The sequence below is a fragment of the Sturnus vulgaris genome, chromosome Z (assembly GCF_052056855.1).
Source record: "Sturnus vulgaris isolate bStuVul1 chromosome Z, bStuVul1.hap1, whole genome shotgun sequence".
NCBI classification, from domain to species: Eukaryota; Metazoa; Chordata; class Aves; order Passeriformes; family Sturnidae; genus Sturnus; species Sturnus vulgaris.
This window is the reverse complement of record NC_142283.1, coordinates 25,483,748-25,505,355: the sequence shown is the minus strand read 5'-3', so window position 1 is coordinate 25,505,355 and position 21,608 is coordinate 25,483,748. Positions and strand designations below refer to the sequence as shown.

General features: G+C 38.2%; 1 protein-coding gene across 4 annotated transcripts in view; it reads left to right on the top strand.

Moving 5' to 3' along the window:
• TRPM3 (transient receptor potential cation channel subfamily M member 3) overlaps positions 1-21,608 on the top strand; it is a 266,083-nt gene that overhangs the window by 176,746 nt on the left and 67,729 nt on the right. For all 4 annotated transcript variants that reach the window (XM_088156004.1, XM_088156006.1, XM_088156003.1 and 1 more), the window contains 2 exons: positions 953-1,076; positions 17,853-17,925. In XM_088156004.1, coding sequence (XP_088012130.1) covers positions 953-1,076; positions 17,853-17,925 — 197 coding nt within the window. The remainder of the gene's footprint in view (positions 1-952; positions 1,077-17,852; positions 17,926-21,608) is intronic.

Genomic DNA, 21,608 nt, shown 5'->3' with positions numbered 1-21,608 from the left:
ATTTTTTTATCTTCTTGCCTAAAATATGAGACATGAAGATTCTCTGATTTTCCGTCCACTGGATGGCTTATCCCATAGAATATTCCAACTTAGCTAATTTGAAACACTTAGTTATAATTTTTAAGTGAGAAAACTGCTGCAATGTAGAAGCACCAAAGGATACACATTCTAAATTACAGCCCACTATTTTGTAATTTTGATGTTGAGAACAGAAACGTTTCACACAGAAAAGTCCTGAGGAACAGGCTTTTTGCTATGAAGAGGTAGGGTTCAAATACTTATATTTCATGCGCTATTACTGTTTATTTCTGCTGTAGGGCCATTTTTTGCAAGTACTGACCTTAGCACTGAACAGGAATATAAAATGGGTTCTCCTGTGGTCTTAAAAGATCAACATGCCTAAAATCGAAATGCTTTCTTTGAGTGGCGTGAGGAACAGAGAAATTTATTTGTTTGCTTATGAGGTCCTGTGTACCATTAGTCAGGGTGAGTTGACATACTCAAACTAAAATCAAAACGTAAATATTTCCAGTTTCACAAAATTAACTATGAGTTGAATATTTCTAACTCACTGATAGAAAGGAGTCTTCAGTTCACTTAAAAGCGTTGGTCTCCCTCAAATTCAGATTGTCAGTGTGATTTTTGTTTTTGTTAGGAAATCCCACAGAGCTGATAGTTTGAATGACCTTCCGTCATGCAATATGTGGGAACTGATATAAAAACTTTGTAGATGAGGGACCTCAGGACAATCAACATGTTTTCCTAGAATAGTGTTTTCCAATTTATCTCTTACGGTTTCAGCAATTCCTGATCTTGAAAGCTGCTCAAAACAATCTTCAGTGATCTGTTGACTCTTATTTTTTTGACCTTTGTCCCTGAAAACAGTTGAAATAAAGTTACAGTGTTCCCTCATGTCTGTTTTTTTACTTAATCTTTTCTTTTTGAATTTCAGACTTATCAACGAGTCCTTGAGGGACCAGCTGCTAGTTACCATCCAGAAGACTTTCACATACACCCGAACCCAGGCACAGCACCTGTTCATTATCCTCATGGAGTGCATGAAGAAGAAGGAGCTGGTATGTTGAGTTTAATGCATTGTTTTGATAAAGTCTTGAAAGGTATCATAAATCTGATCTCTGTTATCCAGATTCTAAAGTGATATCATGCTGACTTTTCTTTGCTTTACTCAGTATTTTTGCATTTAAAGGGATTAATGCAAGAGATCTGTTCCCCTTTGTAAATTCCTCTACTTTTCCTTTGACAGCATAGAACCCAGCTAGTAGGGTATGGATATTGCTATTTTTCAGTCATCCTCAGGCATATCATGAGTAAAATTCTACCTCATGCAACTACGGAAAGCAGAAGAAGACATAATTATGCATCTGTCCCTGGGATTGTATTTTAAAGATGCTGTAGAGTTGCAGAAGTGTCACAAGGGCTACTACCTTACTATGGAGATAGGTGACATGAAAGGAAAGCAGCTTCTCTCTGAGGCTCGTGTTCTGCAGTGCCAAGGCTATCCCTTGAACACATGCTTATATTCTCTTGAAGAGCACAAGATCTTTCAATAGCTTCTTGGAGAACAATGAGGCTGTTTTTACAGAAATATTTTTCTGTAGAAAAATAGAAAAAGAAAAATAGAAAAATAGAAAAAGCACATTGAAAAAGTTTGTGATTAATTTCTGGAGGCTTTTATTTGTCACAAACTGACTGGACAGACATGCTTCAATTTTATAATTTAATCATTTTTCTAAGGTTTGGGTTTGGTGCACATCACAGCTTCTGGGAGCTCTAGGTTGATGATAGTGCCCTAAAATGAATTTGCTAAAATGATTTTGCAACATTTCTGATCAGTCATTAGCAGAGTGAATTTTTTAGGGTAACAGCATTAATTATTTTGTGGCATTTCACTAGCAGGAGTAGGAGTAGGAGTAGGAGTAGGAGTAGGAGTAAGAGTAAGAGTAATAATAATAATAATAATAATAATAATAATAGCACCTACGTGTAAGCCACTGTTCTGCATATAGACATAAAAAACATACATATAGATCAAAGATAAAATAAAAGAATGAGGAAGAGATGGAGGAGAGAGGAGCACAAAAGCAGAAATGATGCAGGAAAAAGGAATGATGGCTAGAAAGAAGAGGCACGTTGAAATTATCTAGACGAGAAAAATACAGTTCTTGGTTATTCCAGACATCTAAATCCAGAGCAGGTTGTCAGGCTTTGAACAAATGCTGCTACTGAAAAATAACTGTGAAGATTTTGTCTGCAGTATTCACATTAAGATTTTTATTCCGAGCAAGGTTGTGCATTTGTTACAAGCTTCTTTGCAGATATTCAGTGTCTGTCGCCACTGACATTCTCTACCTACAATCTTGTGAAGAGCAATTAGTCAGGAGATGGCGTGCCCAAAATTAAGTATTCTGAATTTGAATTTGTAACACTACCCGAACCATATATAAAGATAATACATTAGAACAGTTGTTTCTGTCTAGGAGCTAAGATTGTACTCAGCTAATTCTAACATTGGTATGCTAGAAAGATTTTATGTCTGACGTGTGGTTGCTAGGCTAATGGTGTCCTGTAAAACTCACAACATCCTTTATGTGTGTGAAAGAAATGTGGTGCTCATGGTGCTGAAGGTAGCATATCCAGAGGAAATGGATGACCTTAGGTTGTGAGTTGGATCACTCCCAGGACTGAGTGGTGACTTCACTGTCCCTACAAAGCCAAATGCTTCATATTGCCATATCTGTCTCAGCTTTTGTCCTTCCTCAAGCCTGACCCTCTGATTTGGTTGTACTTAAGGCAAAAAACACTGCTTGGTGAACTGACCATCATTAGTCTGATCAACCCCTCAAAAAACAAAAGGAAAATGCAACAGATTGTCTCAGAGTGCTCAGCAGCAGCTAAATTGATCATGGCTATTTTCTCTCTGTTCGTGGTCAGTGTGCCTGCCTATCTGATTTTGTGGCTGCAGGATTGATACAGAACAAAGTAGACAGTGCAGGAGAGGCTTATCTTATTTCTATGTGTCACTAAATAATTGAGTGCAAACAGGATATAGGCAGGAGGATGCTCGTAAAAGTGCATCAATACAGCTGAATCACAGATGAGGAGAACGAAAATAAAATGCAAATAAAAAATGAAAGGAACAAAAATCCTTCTTGGAAATAATTGTTCCTTCTCTACCTGCTTAAAATGTGTGAAAAGTCTGGCATCAGTTATATAAATCTGGTGCAAGTATTGTAGTCAGGGAAAAAGCATAATCATAGCAAAAATTACCCCTTTTCTCAGATAATGAGGTTTTTCAAGTTCTGACATTTTGGATTTCACTCTTAAATCGTAGTATCTGACTTGTATGTCCAGGAAGCATCATTATGATTATTATTATTATTAAGTAATTATATAAATACTAAAAAATAATTCTTACTATGTGTAATGTTCCATTTACTTGAATAAGTTTAAATTTTTCTCTGAATAAAATCTGAAGATGAATGATAAAGTGAGGCCCTAGAAGAGGAGTGATCTAGATGTGTTAGATTTGCAAGACAGCAATTTTCACTTCTCAATTCAATGAATAATTTTTATGAAATTACAAACTTACCTGAGTTGACATTACACGCATCAGAGTTTTGCTGAGAAATGTATTTGGACCAAAGTGCTTAATGGGGGCTGTGGTATAAAAATCTATATAAAATGAAGTAGACTACATGTGTCTGTGTGTACATATAGGTGTAGATTACAAGGGTAGGATAGTATTTGATAGACTATTTATGTAGATTCTCTATTGTCACATTTACTTGGAATTCTTCTAAAAAGTTTATGCCAAGACCTATTTTTATGCTAAAGTAGGAGCATGAGGGCTCACCAAAGCTAAGTAATCGGGAAGCAGGCTAGGAGACTTCACTTTCAGGCCATCCCTGAAAAACATACTGTGTTGGATTCAAAGGAGTATTTACTTCTGTCTCAATAAACATATTAGTCTCAGTATTTTCCCTTAAAGACAATAAATCTGGTGTCTGAGTTTTCTGACAAATACAGGCTGCTCTACACTTTTGGGAGCACTTCATTTTGCAGCTTGGACTGGCATGTTACTGGAATGCTTTTTTTACAAATCATGATGTGAATTTCTCAGAAGCCAGAATGTGTTTTCCAGCAAGCTGCATGGGTCTGTCTGTGGAGCTTCATTGGGCAGCCACTGGGAAAGGCCACTTTGGCAAGCCAGAAAGGTCTGTGTCCTTGAAAACAACCACACCTGTGGCAGTGACAGATGTTTGTCATAATGCTAATTATTCCAAAATTGTGTTTTGAGAGTGAATACACCTATTCTTTATCTATTGAATAGAAAATGGGAATTATTGTGCATCAGGATAGGTCCAATATAAGCACCTTAGTAATAAAAAATGGCACATTAACTCCAGCAGTAAAGTGTTTACCACCTGCTGGTTAAGTTTGTTTTCTTACTACTACCATGGCCATTTTCTGCTTAATTTGTTTCCTTGACTGTATGAAGTTTCAGTGACTACATTAAGCGAACTGATAGTGTCATTGCCTGCTACTGCATTACAAGAAGGAATTGCAGAACAAAGAGAGTGTGATCAGTGGGAATAGGTTTGTGTGCATGCATTCATTCATGGAACACATTCCCACAAAGAGGTAAGAGATATAATTTGATTTAGTTTCCCACTAAAAGAAAAAAAAAATCCCATCTCTAGCGCATGGCAGCAAGTAATAGATATTTTCTTCTTTCCTCTCCTGTTCCTCGTTGTTCCTGTGCCACAGCGTGTGGTTGCTGTGGCAATCACGATGGCTGCTCAGGGATGGTGTAAACCTTCCTGCAGCTTTGTGCTGCTGATGTGTGCGGCAGAAGGCAGCTCCAGATGACTTCATGTGTAACTTGCAGCTCTGGTGCTGTGGTGTTGAAACAAAGGAGGTGTCATGCTACAGTAACTGAGTGCATTGAGCTGAGATCAAGACAACCTGCATCATGCTTGCTATTTATTGTGCTTTTATTTCAAACAGAGGTGGATCCCAGTTTTCCCAAAACACACAGTGCATGAGAAGGCTGCCTTGCAAGGCTAATATTCAAATCCCAATATTGCCTCATTAATGTAGGGCTTTGACTTTCCTTAATGGTTACTTACATACAGTACTGTGAAGGTGTTGAGTCATTGTTATGTCCTGGTCCTCTCAGAAAAGATTCCCTGATTTACTCTGAGCAGTGCATGGGAAAAAAAAAACCAACAAAATTCTTGGGAGGTTCAAAATCAAACTTTTACTTGCAAACTTTAGAATATTAGGGTAGAATAAGATACTTGGCAAATTTTAAAATGTAGCAGTTTTTGTTAGAAATTCAACAATATGAAAGCATAAAAATTAATTTAGAAAAGTATAAGGGGAAAAAAAAGAAAGAGAAGATTAGAAAGATGGATCAGCACGTGTGGATCCAGAGATGAGACTTGATTGTTGCAATTTCTATATCTGTTGGTTGAACTGAAGATCACAGTCTGTTGGTGTGTTGGGGCTGGGGGAAGCAGTGAGACCCCAAGTGCAGTGGGTTAGTCCCAAGCTCAGGCTCAGTAGGAATGCCCAGGTACCTCTGCTGGAGCGGGGAGTTTTACGCAGATAATATAACACTGTGGGTGATGGGACACAACGTTGCAGCTGCCTCTTAATTCAGTGTGGTTGAGTCAGTTCTCAGAAAGGATGAATACCTTCAGGCTACGTGGGAAGCTGAGCCACTTGTGTCAGGAGACTGGTATGATAAAAAGCACTACCCCAAGGCTCAGGGATAGCGAGCCTCTTTCAGCCTCTTCCCTTATCGTGTTCCCCCCCAGCTGTAGTGTCCAGAGGTGAGTGTGTGCCCCCCTGCACCCGGGCGCTTACTCGGAGCATCAGCAGCATTTGCTTTTTGGTTTTTTGCTCGATTTTTTTGAGTCACCAGCATTCCAGTGGCTCACAGCCTTTTAGCAGTCCCTTTCCTGTATGGGCTACAAATAAGGCTTATTGATCTTTGATGACTTCAGATGTGTGTGACTGAAAAAGTTACTGTAGCAAACATGTCCGTGTTTCTGGAAGAGTTTATACAGGGAAGAGTTTGACTTGGTCATATACTAACTGCAAAAAATGTGCTTTTCAGATGGATGTGCAAGCTCAGTGAATTCTTATGCTAATTAAATACTATCTTCAACTGTTTATTAGCATACACTTTTATCTGAATTAAATATTAGCTAAATCAGATGCACTTTTAAGGATTTACTAGTATATTGTCACTTGATTTCTTCAGCCCTTCCCAGTTTGAAGTTCATTTAGGTCTGTTTTTTCAATAACTTTTTCTTCAAAAACAATAAAATCATTTCAGCTAATGTTTTTTAGCACTGATGTAATTTTTTTCTCTTAGAGAGGAAGCTGAAGAGGGCTTGGTGTCTTCTCAAAGAGTAAAAGTCAGCTGAAGTTCTTACAGCATAGTTGCTGTCAACAGCATATAATTTGGGAGCAGGCATTTGGAGCAGGAAAGCATCATGTAACTACTGGCCTGCTGGTTGCTAAAACAGCTCTTGTTTCTCCTATGGAAACACTGTGAGATTTCCAGCATAAAGTGGAAGACAATTTGTCCTCTGTGTCCAAACTGATGTGCCAATCCACTTTCACAGTATTGACTGTGAAACTAGTAATTTTGGAGAAAGTTAAACATCCTATTCAGCCCATACAAATAAATAAGATTAATCTAGTACTTATCTACCTCTGTAAGTGTTAAGAAAATGAGTAGTGTTTTTGTGTTCTGCAAACTCTACCCGAATTGGGTTTTTTTTGTTTTTGTTTTTTTGTTGTCGTTGGGGTTTTTTTGTTTTTTTGTTTTGTTTTTTTTTTTGTAAAGAACTAAGAACATATTTTGTGTTTTCAGCTGCCAGGAAGCCAGAGGAAGTGAGCTGATGTTAGTCATTGACCCCACAGTGAATAAAAATCTAATCCTGGGAGTAGTTTTTTCATTTCAGTAATTCAGATAACAGCTTTCACAAGAAAAAGAGCTGTATTTAAAATAAAAAAAAACAAATCCACCCTGAACCAAAAAAGCCAAAGACAGCTGTTGTATTACACTGAAGCCTGGAAAAGGTTTTGATCATACCATCTACTTTTCAGCTACTGTCAGATGAGGTAGGGCATCTGCTAATAGAAACTACAAAAATGTCAGACCTACCACAGAAGCAGAAGCGTACAATGTAGGTATGAATTCCATCTTGAACTTCTGCTGTGCCATCTTCACATCTGGAACATGTCTGCAAAGGCCAATATTATTTTTGTTGCTTGCACTCAGTAAGCAAACATGTTCTGTTTTATTTGGTGGATATCGTGTAGTCATCTGATACTAATGCAGCTCACTGCCTATTTACTTAAGTCTATTTACTTTTCTATTTTCCCACATATTTTTGGTTAAAATTGCAGCTGCAGAAATAAAATTTAGGATATTTCTTTTCCTTCTAAAAATTTAAGCTTGTGAAAATATCCATTGTCCCATTTATACTATTAACAGGTAATACTGGGAATGCACACTGAATTGTTATACAGCTCTGTAAATTTTCTTGATAAGGAAATTGAAGGAAAAGCAGCACTTAGTGGCACAACAAAATTCTGCATTAGATAATAAAAAACAATTTTTGCAATCAGGGAATTGGAAGGATTCAATGCAGTTTATATACTCCATGACAAGGTTCAGAAACCTTTCTTACTGCCAGGCTCTGTTGTGTCTGAGAAGTCATAATTTTTTTTAGCTTTCTTAGAAAATAAAATTATTCTCTCTGTGGCTTCACATGGGGCACAGAGACCCATTCATTACTGCTGTAATATCTCAGTCAGAGATGAGGAGTTCACTGTATGAGATGCAGGGTTTCTGTGGATAAAGCAGGAACTGCAAATTTGCAGTCCTACAGGAATATCTCACACTGAGTAAACTGCCTTTTCCACGTATTGCCCATTTAGTCTCACCAGCAAACCAGCTAAGCAACTAGTCTTTATTTGTTTGTGGCTATTTTTGTTTCTTGATCTCTGTGGGTTGTCATGACACTGTCAGCCTCAATACAGAGTAGCCATATGTCTGCATCATCTACATCAAAGCAATCTGGGCATCCATGTCCCATCAGACTATTTGAAAACTGTTGCAAGGGAAGATTAGAAATTGAAGTTGAACATGGAGAAACAGTCCCCAGCATCAATAGTGTTGCCACCTGATCAACTCATAATACTTCCTTCTAAGGTCAGCATTTTCAATTCAGATTAGAAGACTTGATGTGTGCGTGTAAGTCTTGCAGACCATATTTTTTTTAGGACCATGACTTGCATGATTCAATTTTTCAGGATAGACAGCAACGGGAATGACCAAACTGAATTCTTCTTTTATTTAGAGTAGCATAATATCCATCTTAGTGATGAACTTTCTCCATAACTTGTGACTTTCATGTTTCCGAAGAATAGCTATTATGTCAGTGCCTTGCTAATATCTCCAAGAACTCTCTCTATAGAAAAATGGCAGGAAGTGGACTACATTACACTTGCACCACATTTCTTGTGTGAATCAGGGTAATGGAAGACCTTGGATTATACCAATGTGTGAATGGAAATTAGTATCTCAGCAGTTAAAACCATTATTCTTTATTTTGGCTGATCTTAACAAGTTTCTGCTAAGTCTACACGAAGTCACATCACTGCTTCACAATCTGTGATGTGCACAGCCCAGAGTTTTAAAGGACAATGTCTGACTTGTGCTAACCTGCTTATATGCTTTGTGATCTACAATTTATATTTACTCATATATCTCCAAATTTAACCACAGGGACTGTTAATTCAGGCAGTGAAATGTCCTAACATATCAGTATGAAACCTGTTGTGTAGGGGAAAACAAATGGGTTTACTACCAGAACACTTTTGGTCATTTGTTGCGTATTCTATTCCAAAATCTTGATAGTACTGTAAGACTTGAACTGTTTGTGCACGTCATAAAATATAATTTATTTTTTAAAAAATGGGACAGAGCTGTGAAATTTCCATAACCTGCTCTCTAACATTAAGTCATTAAGGCTGTCTCAGGTGTCCAGTCTGGGAAAAAAGGTACCAAGTACAGGGAAAGATATTTGCAATAACTTACATCAACTGATGGCTCAATTGCAGAATCGCTGCCTTTCTTATAAGCACTGGTTTCTTTGCTTGCTCCCTGCTTTTTACTATACATTGAGTTTATGAAAAATCAAATTAAAACTGCAGTGAAATGTTGCAGTGCTGGAACAATGAAGGAGATGTAAAATTTTTGAAATTTTGCAACCAACATTCAAATTTTTCCCCTTATCTGCACCCTCATATATCCTCATTTGGAATTCTTTTCTGTGCTCCTCAAAATAGCAAACTACTTAATTCAGATTTTCCATTGACACAATTCCCTCTAATCTTTATGTTCCTGAATTTCCTCTTACTTGTCCATCCCTGTTCTTCTACAGTATGACCCTCTGACTCACTTACTCACTTTGATCTTGGTTATGCCTCCACTTCAAACATTTTTCCACTGTATTAAATAGTATTATTCCTTCCAAGAAAAAGGGAAATTCTTTCCCCTCTTGTCTGAATGATTTTGAAACTTTGTATAACTGACCTCCTTTAATGTTTTGTTTTATCAAACTCTCATTTTTATTTTCAGTGTAATTGTCCTCTGAAATATCTAAGTAAGTCTAGCTAAATTATAAATGTCAACATGTACTCTGGAAGCAATAGCCTATTTTGCTGAACCAAATTGTGTTCTAAAACAGGAGACTTTCAGGTTGCACTCTCAATTGCATCTGCTCTTTTTTTTTAGAAAAGGGAGAGGTTTTATTCTTGCTTATGTAACTGAGATGCATAAGAAAAGTTTATATGTCAGATTTGAAATTTGTATTTCAGAGGTGAAATTTAAAGACACTAAAAGATTTTCTGGAGGTAGCTAAAAAAACCACTTCAAATATATTTTTAATCATCATATAGTTTCTCCTCATATCGTAGTGAAATGATGATAAGAAACAATTACATCTCTAAAAGCATGAATGATTTGCAGCATTCTTAGAATGCTAAGTTTGTAAAGCAAGCACGCTTGGTGCTCTCTTTGCTCTCATCACTGCTGTTCTGTTTTTTCCCTTCATCTTCAGCTATCCATTGTCTTGTCAGCAGGTACAGTCAATTTGAGGTTTAAAGAATTGTTTTTCTCCTTCATCTCTTGTCTCTTTCATGATACAGGGTAAAACATCTTTCTGTGCAATTGTGCACGTTAGTCTCCCTCTGGTTTTGGTGGTGTCTCCCTCTCCAAACAAATACACACTAAAAATCTGAGCATATTTCAGCTCTCTCTTCATACTCTGGAGTGGTTGAGGTTAATCATACTGTAAAAAAAAATTAATGTTACAGAATAAATACCAAGTACAGCCTTGTGCTGCATAACTATTCAAATTTAATCCTGACACCTTAGAATTACCTCAAACACAATAAGATCTTCTATCTCTGTGGAGTTTCAGAATAAATCCTAGAGGGAGGGAAAGCGCTGTGTTTGGAGGGAAAGACTCACTTTTTGGCTAATAAAGGCATGAAAAAAGGAACTGAATATACTGGTAGTTGGAAAGATTATTTATGATCTGTCATTTATTTTGCCAGACATTGCTTTAGACTATTTCAAAACAGTTTTTAGATTCATTACCATCCTATGGCTTGTTATTATCCTATTATCATCCATTGCTCTTGCTTCTCATTCTAGGGATAAAATCAACTTTGCCCATGTGGAGTACAAACTTTTACATACTGTCCAATGCACAGCAGCTCCTATTGTTGAAAGTTAATAATTTATATATCCAGCTAGACCTGAATATGACAAGCTGTGATACAGTTATTATGGCTTGGGAAGCATTCTATAACAAAAAAAACTTTTGTGTCTCACGACTTGCTAATCTGAGCACTAGCACTGCTTCTGTCTGTCTTCTGCACAAGTCCTATCCTCTTCACACATTATAGGTCTACTTCACCCTGATGAGTAAGGGACAGAAGTGTGAACATTTATTGGAACAAGTTTGAAGAATTCACGAATTTTTGGTCTAAGACTCATTACAACCTACTACAGCCAGTTCCTTGTCTTCTAAAGTGTCCCAGTGCTCCTGCCATTTCAGGGATTGTCTCACCTATGACCATACTTTCCTCCTGTTTCACAACATCTTCCCTCCTCAGCATTTTTTTGAGATATCCCTGTCTTAGCTGGTTCTTTGATTGGTAGGTGCCACTATGGACACATATGGACAGCTGTAATTTATATGTTTAAGGTAACCCTGCATGTACATTCATATAGAATTTGGGAAATCTCACATGGCAGTGTTCTATCTCTGTCTCTCCTCAGTGTGTCTCTGTCTCTTCTTTCTATTCAGTGTGTGAATAATTTCTGAAAGTCTGTTTAGTATTCAGTCCTCTCAGGTAAAATACTTTTACCTGACTTTGTCTTTAGGAGCTATGTAATGCCAGAGTGAAGGTAGAAAAAGGAAAGAATGAATGAAACATGTAAGGCTAAACTGACCCTGCTGAACCAGAAACTATGTACAAGAAAAGGAAAGAAAAAGTAATCTGTCAAACAAGGATGGACTAGATTATAAACAGAGAGCAAAGCAGTTTTAAAATTGGTAGTGTCCAAGGTCAGATAATACTTTTCTTCTGTTTCCCCCAGCACCTCTCCAGCCTCTTCCCACCTTGCTTTCTATCCTGCTGCTCTTCTTTACTCCATCTTCTTGGTTTTTACTTGCTTTCTAACTGCCCTGCCTGAAAATTAGGTTTCTGCCCTGCTGGACTGTAATTATTGCTGGCAACTATCACAGTGTGCTGTAATCCTGCTTGCAAAGAAGGCTCCGTTTTGGCTCAGTGATTGCCTACCACGTTTTCCTAGGCAGAATGAGGATGCAGCTGGTTTATTTTTCAGGACGTTAATCCTGTTCACATTAAGATAATTCAGTAAAATCTGCAATGAGGTACAGGGCAGACCTTCCCAGTTTTTGTTGCCGGATTTGTTCTCGTTTGGTCTTTGCTGGTTTGTTATTTGTGGGGAGAGGCTTAGTGGGGGCAAGGGAGTATGTGTCCCTTCTTTTAAAGACAAATCTCATGCATTTTACTCAGGCAGGTTTTGTGGATGGAAATGAGAGGTAGTTTGCTATAGCAAAAGTTTGACTGTCAGGTTCCAAGCACCTCCACCTGAAAGGAGTCCAGCTGCCCCTAGCTTTGAAAGTATCTGCTCCTGTGCTTTGCAAGGATGTCACTATGGGCACACCAAAAGAAATGAAGACATCTAGCAAGATTCCAGCTGCCTATCAACTGCTTTGCAGGTTGTTGGGCAACCTCTGCTGATGATTCATTTGCCTGTTTCAGGTATCTCTTCAGTGAAATACAATACAATTTTGTGTTTGTACAGAATGGTAACCCCAGCTTCTATTATATTTGAAAAGAAGAAAAGAAAAATACTTCTTAAAAAAACGCTTTCTATTGGAAATCACAGTTGCTCACTGCGGTGACTCAGAAAATTATCTTAAAAAGTCATTTCAAGCCTATAAATAGTGTGAACATTGAGGAAAGAAAGGAGGAAATCAGAAGAAGACTGTCCCCAAAATACCCAATGGGGTGGCAGAGGAACAGAAAAAAAAATGTTATTTTAAAATAAGTGAGTTTATACCAACAATTGAAAATACCATCTACACAGAAGTAATAATGTGGACCCAAATCCCTATAGAAAAAAAAGACTGCTTGATTTTGGAGTTTCTTTTCTTCTTCGGATGTAAATTGGTTTTTGGCTCAAAAGAAAGAGGTGAATATTGTAAATGGTAATTTAAGTAAATGGTAGTTTTAGTGTAAACGGTACCCACAGAGGAATCTCCCATATAAAGAACTTTTTTCTAAATTTCTTCTTCCCAGGTAAACCCAGCACACTCTCTGAAACAGTTTCATTATTCTCCTGTGAAAAGTAGGAAACATTTTCATAGCTACAATGTGAAACAGGACAGCATGGAGAAAATTTCTTTTTAAACTAATCTTCCCTTTTTCACAGCTATACAGAAGAATGTCTAGTGGTAGTTTGATTAAAACTGCAGCTCTTACCCCCTTATTTCCTTTTGGTATGTAAGCAAGTCCTTAGCATATATTACTGTTTAAGACAGGCTTCTTGGGATTTATTGCTTTCTAATGAAATGTCCTGGATTCCATATGCACAGATTACTAGGTTGTTCTTCCTTCTGTACTTTTTTTCTTCTTAAGTTGTCCAGAGGGTACAACTCAACAACAGGTTTCAAGAGTCTACAGTAGGTAGGTGAAAAGCTCTTAGGCACTTTCTTTTCACTGAAAGAAGAAAGGCTTTTTCTTTTTCGTAGCAATGGGTATTAAATGGGTTTCTAAGTCTTTAATTTTCTGTTATTTTTGCTTCTACCAAGGTGGAAGACACTTACCCAGAAAGAGGTAGCTGGGAATAGAGCTTACTGACCCAGATATTTTCCTTTAGCGCAGCATGTTTTTACTGCAGTGCCATCTATATCCCATTCCAACAGGGCTCCAGCCTATGTCCTCCTGTAACAGCACCAGTGTTGCTTATCAGTTCTCTACAGAGGTTCACCTACCAATGCACTTTTAAGTAGTACTAGCAGGCTGTGAGATACATTAATGACTGTTGGAGTTAGGTGACCACATTGGAGACACAAAATTCTTACCTGTCAACTCGGGGAAAAGAAAACACCAGAACAAGAGGTCTCCAGAAAAACAGACAGGTTTTTTAAGACCTAGAAGTATTAGACATTTCTAAGTGTAAATTCTGTATAAATACTTTAGGTTAAGTCTGCATATCCTCTTGCCTCTGACCACAGAAATTAAAGATTGCTGTATGTGTTTTAAACCCTGTGTGCTTGCAGAAAATATATTTTATCAACCTATCAATATCTGGTGCCAGGTAAAAAATCTCTCAGTGTCAAGGAAAAACAGTGAGAGGCATCTACGCTGAAGGAGAAGTGGATGCCACCCAGCCAGCTGCTGTGGATCACTAGCTCAAACAACCCTGTGTTTGCAGATATCTGTAGTGTAAAGTGGTTGATACGTACTCAGATTTTCTGCTTTGTTCTGCTTTTCAGCCCAGGCTCCAGCCAGACTGTTTTGGGGTTGGTTCTGTGTTCTCACTGATAGCCTCACACAATAGGATTAATCTCTGTTACTCCTACTGCTGAGTATCTGCCTGGACAAAAGTTCAGTTACCTCAAACAGGAGGAGAGCCAAAGAGGTGAAGCAGTTATGGACAGTGACAGTAAACCTGAGCCATAAGAAGGGGCTGGGCATATTTGTTTACTGCCTCTGTGCATTCAGAAAAGACAGAAGTCCACAGTTCCAGCTGAGTCTTTGAGGTCCTAAATTCAGAGCATTTTGAAATTAAGTTAGCATTTGGTTGAGAGCAGCTGAATACGGGCCAGCAGTTTGCCCAGGTGGCCAATAAGGCCAATGGCATCCTGGCTTATATCAGCAACAGTGTGACCAGCAGGACCAGGGCAGTGACTGTCCCCATGTGCTCAACCTGAGGTGAGGGTCACTCCCTGAGGCCTCACCTTGAGTCCTGTGTTCAGTTTTGTGCCAGAAGCTGTGTCAGGGGAGGTTCAGGTTGGATATTAGAAGAAAGCTCTTCACTGAGAGGGTGTTTGGGCACTGGAACAGGCTCCCCAGGGCAGTGGTCACAGCAGCAGCCTGACAGAGCTCAAGGAGCATTTGGACAATGCTCTCAGGCACAGGGTGTGATTCTTGGGGGGTCCTGTGCAGGGCCAAGAGTTGGACTCAATGATCCTTCTGAGTCCCTTCCAGCTCAGGATATTTTGTGATTCTGTGATATTGTGAGGTGCTGAGGTGTATCCAGACAAGGGCAGCAGAGCTGGGGAAGGGTCTGAAGCACAAATCTGGTGAGGATCAAGCTGGGGGAGCTGAAGGTGTTTAGCCTGGAGCAAAGGAGCCTCAGGGCAGAACTGCCAGAAAGGAAGTTGTGGTGAGGCAGGGATGGGTTTCTTCTCCCAGGTAAGAGGTGACAGGACAGGAAGAAACAGCCTGAGGTTGCACCAGATACAGGGTTGGATTGGATATTCAGAAACAAATCTTCACTGAAAGGCGTGTCAAGCCTGGACCAGGCTGTCCAGGGAAGTGGTTGAGTCACTGTTACTGGAGCTATGTAAAAGATGAGTTGATGTGGCACATGGTTTAGAGGTGGACTTGGCAGTGTGGTGTCAACAGTTGAACGGGATGATCTTAGAGGTCTTTTCCAAACTAAAAAATCCTATGATTGTGTGATTGCATGAAGCATCATATTTTTCCTTGGATCTGTCTGAAATTCTGCTTCAATCTCAGACATGACCCCAAAATTATAATTCTAGTGTGAGTCTGAGCAATCTTTCAATTTCCATCTTTCTTTCCCAGTTATTTGTCTTCTTTATTTTACTACTTCAATTATGTTCGGCCTCTTAATAATAAAACAATAGTTGGTGTGGAAGGACAGACTTTTTATTCTAATGTAACTAATTTACATAGTTCCATTTTATTTTTAATACAGCAACACTTCATTCTTCTGATGGGCTTATTTTTCTGATGCATGCAGAGAAGAAGGCTGAAAAAGAAATTGGAAGTTTAAGGCTGTATGTGGTCCAGTGTCTGAAAAGTGCTTTCTTTAATTTTCCTGTGGTGATAAGCTGTTCAGTGCTTGCAATTTATATGATTACTTTTTATTAAGCTGGGAGTTCACCAAGATTGTGTTTAGTTTGAGATGTTGTTTGTTCCTCCTCCAAACTCCATTGTCTAGTCCACAGTGTCAGACTGCCTCTCCTGAGACCTTGAAGACAGAGAGGGACATTTTGCCATTTTGTGCTACCTCCAAGTTTGTCACCTGTGGCATGGGAAGCACATCATGACCCTGTACAGCAGAGGGTCTGATCTCAAACACAAAACTGATTGTGTTTTGAGTTGAGACATACACAGAAATGTGTTTCTATTCACATTACCTGCGTACAGACTGCCTGCATTGCAGGGAAAGCTTCATTGTGAGTCATCGAGAAAATAGAGAAAAATTTGGAAAATTATCATGAAACATTTCTTTACAAGAAAGCGATCAAACCCTGGAGCAGGCTCATGGAGAGGTGGCTGATGCTCCATGCTTGTCAGTGTTTAAGAGGCGTTTGGACAATGCCCTTAATAGTGTGCTTTAACTTTTAGCCAGCCCTGGTCAGGCAATTGGACTAGATGATTGCTGAAGGTGTCTTCCAACTGAAATATTCTATTCTGTTACTATTTTATTCCTGCTCTAATTTTATCCTATTCTATTCCATTCTGAAGTTGTGGTATGGAGATAGACATCAAGTAGTTTGCCAGAAACATCTGTATATTCTAGAAAGAGAGAGAGAGAAAATATTTCATTAAAGTATCATTTATGCCTTGTATGGAGAACGCTTTGAAGGATCTAAATAAGTCTAACTTGGAAATAGTGTACTTTAGCTGGGAAGGTTGCCTAACGTAAGTAGTGTCTTATATTAGTTGTTTTAGACATCACGTAAGTCAATTGACTAATTGAGCTAAGCCAGTTTCCTATTACTGTATCCAGTTTGCTTTTTAGCCTCTAAGATGCTGTACTACTGTCACTGATGCCAAAGCCTCCTAACCTCCTGGAGCTCTAGGATCAAATGAAGGTAGAATAGGTGCTAAAGGAGGGCTGCACTGGATTTTCTGGAGTACACTCTGCAACACGTTTCAGCTGTCAGACTGAAGTTTATCCCTGAAGTTCTACCTTGTCCTTCAGATCCTGTATGCCTTCTTCTTCTGTGATGGTAGACAGCTCTTGGTGCCCTGATGTTTGCTTTATATCAGATGCTGCTGCAGTTCAGTGCTGTATGAGTAGGAATCTGGGAATATGGAAACAACAGATGTTGTTCAATATGAATGTAAAAAACGTTTATGTAATTCTTAATTAAAAGTGTCACTTATTCTAAAAAGAAAGGAATGGAGGTAGTCCGTACTGACAAAATAAAAAAAGGTAACAAGTGTTCAGATCAAAATGATGACATAGTTTTCATGAGTAAAGGAAAAGCACAAGTAAAAAGCTGCAGTATCTGTTACTTCTTAAGAAGCAGAGGTTCAAAAAAAGTTATTGCTATGGCAACAAAAGGAGCAGGAGGATTTACACTTCTGTGTGTTTCAGTGCAGTCTTAAACAAGAGTGAATCTGGCTAGAAAGAACAGCTGCATATATATTAATTCTTATTTTTTATGAGTTGTGTATCTCGCCTCACTACCTCAGAGCCTATAACTTAGAGTGATAGGTCATTGACCGTACATGGCTGAAGACGTTCATGGACCCGTTAGAAGCATAATTCTTAGATTATTTATCATACTCTCTCCTATATAGAATCACAAGGTTGAATAGGTTTCTAATATCACTTGAAAATATTTATTCTATGTCATATGGCATCAGTTAGGTCTACACTCATAATACACCTAAATCTTCCTCGTAATCTGTTGGGAACACTAAGTCTAATGTCACTCTAAGATAGGAACTAACTAATTTCACCTTGTAAGTGTCACTGAACACCTTTTTTCCATATGAAGATTAATACAATTTCTATCTTACCAGATTTTATATCACAAAATATACTGTATATTAATCCTATTTAATAAGCGTCTCATAAAGCCAATCAAGTAAGATTATATCATAGACATCAGGAAAATTTAAGATTCAAGTCATACTGCCCTGATTTATGGTTTGGTTTTTTTTAATTACCCTGATTTCAATAATGGTATTGTCTATTAACGTTGCAGATCACAGTTTTTCGAATGGGATCGGAAGGACACCAGGATATTGATTTAGCTATCCTGACAGCACTACTAAAAGGTAACAGAGTTAAACTTCACAGTGAGTCTCTATCAATCCAGTTTGTGTCTCTGATGTGCTGAAACCTACATTTATTGACATATCTATCAAGATGATAAATCTGTACTGTGGAACTGAAGTATGCTTCATGCTCTAACTGCTTTATACAAATCCAGCCCTTTCTTTAAACAGCAGCTGTTTTTCCTTTCTGAATTTGTGTTCTCCACAGTCACTGATGTGTCACAAGAAATATCAGTGGTGACCCCCACACCAGTTACTTGAGAAGTTTAGTATTCACAAGAAGACAGCCAAAGAACTCCGACTTTGATTACCTTGGTAGCTAGAACATCCATTTAGATGAAGCTGGCTCTATTGTCAAAGTAAGATGTTATGTGTAGTCATTCCTAGGAAAGTCTGAAAATAGTGTGAGGTTCCTTTCAGCCTCCACTTGTGGAGTTAAGAATGTAGCTATTGAGATGGTTAGGCTTTTAATGTTAAACTTGGCTGGTTGTTACAGCTTTCTAAGCCATTACATGTTACACTTCTGCTCTTAAAAGGTCGGCTTGAAATAAATTTGCTGTTGCTACAGTCCATGATAGACCCTGGTCTATATTAATTAATAAATTAATTCAAAATAAGCATCAAGAATTTCATCCATCATCAAATTTCTCCTTTATGTCCCTTGGAAATAATGTAACTTAGGTTTCATTTTTATCTAAATGTAACTGAATCCATCATTATCCTCATTGTGAAGGTATTCTCTTCACATTTGTTCTTAAGGCAATCCCTGAAAGTACTGCTCTTCTTTTCTGTTAATAAGGCAAAGAATGTCTGAGAGCTGTGATTCCACTGTTTTCAAGGTCTGTATCCCAACATAGATCTCTCGAGTCTTCTGGAAACTGATTCGTGTAAACTAAAGAAAATAAATCACAGGCCTATGAGGGATTGTTTTCTATTTGAAATGTTCTTTTGTAGTATTTACATGGGTAACTCTTTTAGTGGTTGCAGTCTCAGTATATGAGCAGTCTTCCTTGATCTGGAATATCCATTTTAGAAGTACCTAATTGGTGCTGTTGGCCCCTTAGTAAAATAAAATTTCCTTTCCTCTTCGTGTTAAGGGTGCAAGACATCATAAGAAATTTTTGTTAGCTCAGGAGGTACCTGGATCTGTGTAAGTACTTTTGGCATTTCCCTTCATGCTTGTCTGAGAATCTTGATTTGAAAATCTTCTGAAGGCAACAACACTTGCTTCTTCCTCAAGAAAAAGCCAGAAGAACTAAGACTTACACCTAATCTTCCCTGCTCCTCAGGATTTTCTGATTATGGAGGTATTCAATGAAGATCAGATTCATCAGGCACCTCTGGTTTGTATAAGCCTTCTGATCACAAGGTGTTTAATCAATAAATGCAGAGATGAGATCTGTTGTCTCAGCCAAGTCAGTCGTCCTTATTTACACCATGTCTTTGTACAGGTGTTCTGGCCCACCTTGAAAGAAATACTGGCTTTCTGTAAATATACCTCACTAGCCTAATGGATACTCGGGTTTTTCATCAACGTCTAAGGTAGCAATGCTGAACCACTTGTCTATTGATTTTTTTTTATAATTTATTTCTAAGAGGAAAAATAAATCAAAATTATTTTTTCATGCTGTAGGAATTTTCATGGCATTGGAATTTTCAAGACGTTGGAGTTTTCATGGCATAGGAAACTCCCTACAGTTTCTTGTCTCTAAAATTAAAGAAGAATAATAATAGTAGTAATTCAAATAAGTAAGGAGATTTGAAGACTGTGCCTGAGTTATCTTGAAATTCATAAATTTAAATTTAAGAATTCATCTCTTCCTACTGTCCAGTACTGTGCGAAAAAAGGGACAGAGCAATGTATGAAACTGGTGAGTGATTACCAGTAATTTTTTTTTCAATCTTCCTGATAAGGAATATACAGTTTTTAATAGTGCAAGAGAAGCATATAAGCTAATGACCCATCCCAACCTTGTGTGAGTGATTTGATAAGGCAGGAGGAGGACAAGGGTTTGGAAACACAAAGTATCTCTACCCATTTGCTGTGTAAAATTTGTGATGAACTCTTCTCTTTTTAAACCCGCACCAGACACACTACCAATTCAGGAGCTCTCCTGGACAGCATATTCCACAAGCCCTAAACCCAGCATCACATATTATTTCTTTGTTTGTTTTCACAAGACACTTGTTTAATCTTGTCAGCAAGATCTATATTTCTTGGAAGTGATCTTCAATAAACTACAGAATGGTATCCAAACTGGTTATCAATTTACATTGCATGGATGTCACAACAACATATGGTTTGCAATTCCTTTTTTTCTTCCATTTTAATCTTGAGAGACACAAATGTGGGAAGTAAGTTTCCAAAGGCTTGAGTTTTTAGCAGGCAAGTTTATTGATACAGTTTAACTGTTTGTGCTCTCTTCACTTGAACAGTTGGAACCCACACCATAATGGATTTTGTCCTTTTGCAGCTGCTAGCAAAGCAGAAGGCATATGACAGGGAAGTTAAAGACAGCATATGGAGATGATCTAAAAAAATACTTGTTTTGAAGTGGCTTCAAAGATCCTAGTTCACAAAGCTGTTGCAATGTCTGGAGCAGACTAGCACCAGCCATGTTTCAGATGGTGCTCCAGAAGCCTTCCCAGTGGAATTGTCAGCTCTGGGAAAGAGGTACTGTGTGGTGTGTGATATTACATGGCAGTGATATTACTGCCATGTACCCTCTGAGAGAAGCCATGTTAGGCTAAAGCAGACCTGAAGTTTCTGCATACTTTCCAGCTTGTGAGTAAGCCGTCATTCATGCTCACTGAATAGCCATCATGTAGTATCAGATGGTCAAGGATAGTCTGCCTAACAAAAAGGTTTCAGAGTTAGTTCAGCTATATGGTTACTGCACTTGTAACTGCTTTTGCTATCTGCTTTTATATTGCCAATTGGTTTCCTAATTGCCAGGATAATTCTGTAGCACATGCTATGGAAACACAGCCTTTGCACCAGCGAGCTGCTGAAACAGGAGCCAGCATCAGACTTGCAGAGACACAGAGCAAAAAGTTAATTTGGTTTGCTATTTTCCTTAATCTAGTTATTTTATTTATATGTTGATTCAAAAAGGACACTGACATACTTAGGTTCACTGTGGAAATGGGTATCCCAAAACCATTTCTGCCTAGGTAGATGTTTCATGTCATTTCATTTTTCCAGATGCCTGAGCATCAAGATCATAAGCTATTCCAGGAAGATCCTTTAGGGGTTTGTGTTGGTCACAGTCAGCTTTAGCCAGTATGTAAAAGCCCGTAGTAAAAGTATATAAAAGCTCTTCAGAAGTCCTGCATGTGCACAGCAAGTAGACAGCATTGAGTTTATGGTCCCAGGCTTTGTCATCAAGGAGTATTACATTTTCGGTCCAAAATATTGAGTAGACAGTGTGACTTTTTAAAAGAAGAGTCTATGCAAGCACTCCTGGATGGCAGCCTAAGAACATAACATTAACATCTGCAGGAACTAACAGCTGTCCCAGCAGTCTATCTATATCCAGTGGTATCTGTACCAAGATAAAATACTGCCAAAACAATGTATTGCATCCCAACTGCAACTTTTCTTCTAGGAGCAGGTGAAAGGAAGGGTCACACTGCAGATGCTGTCATAGTAACAAAGCATTCTTTTGAGGAACATATCTTAC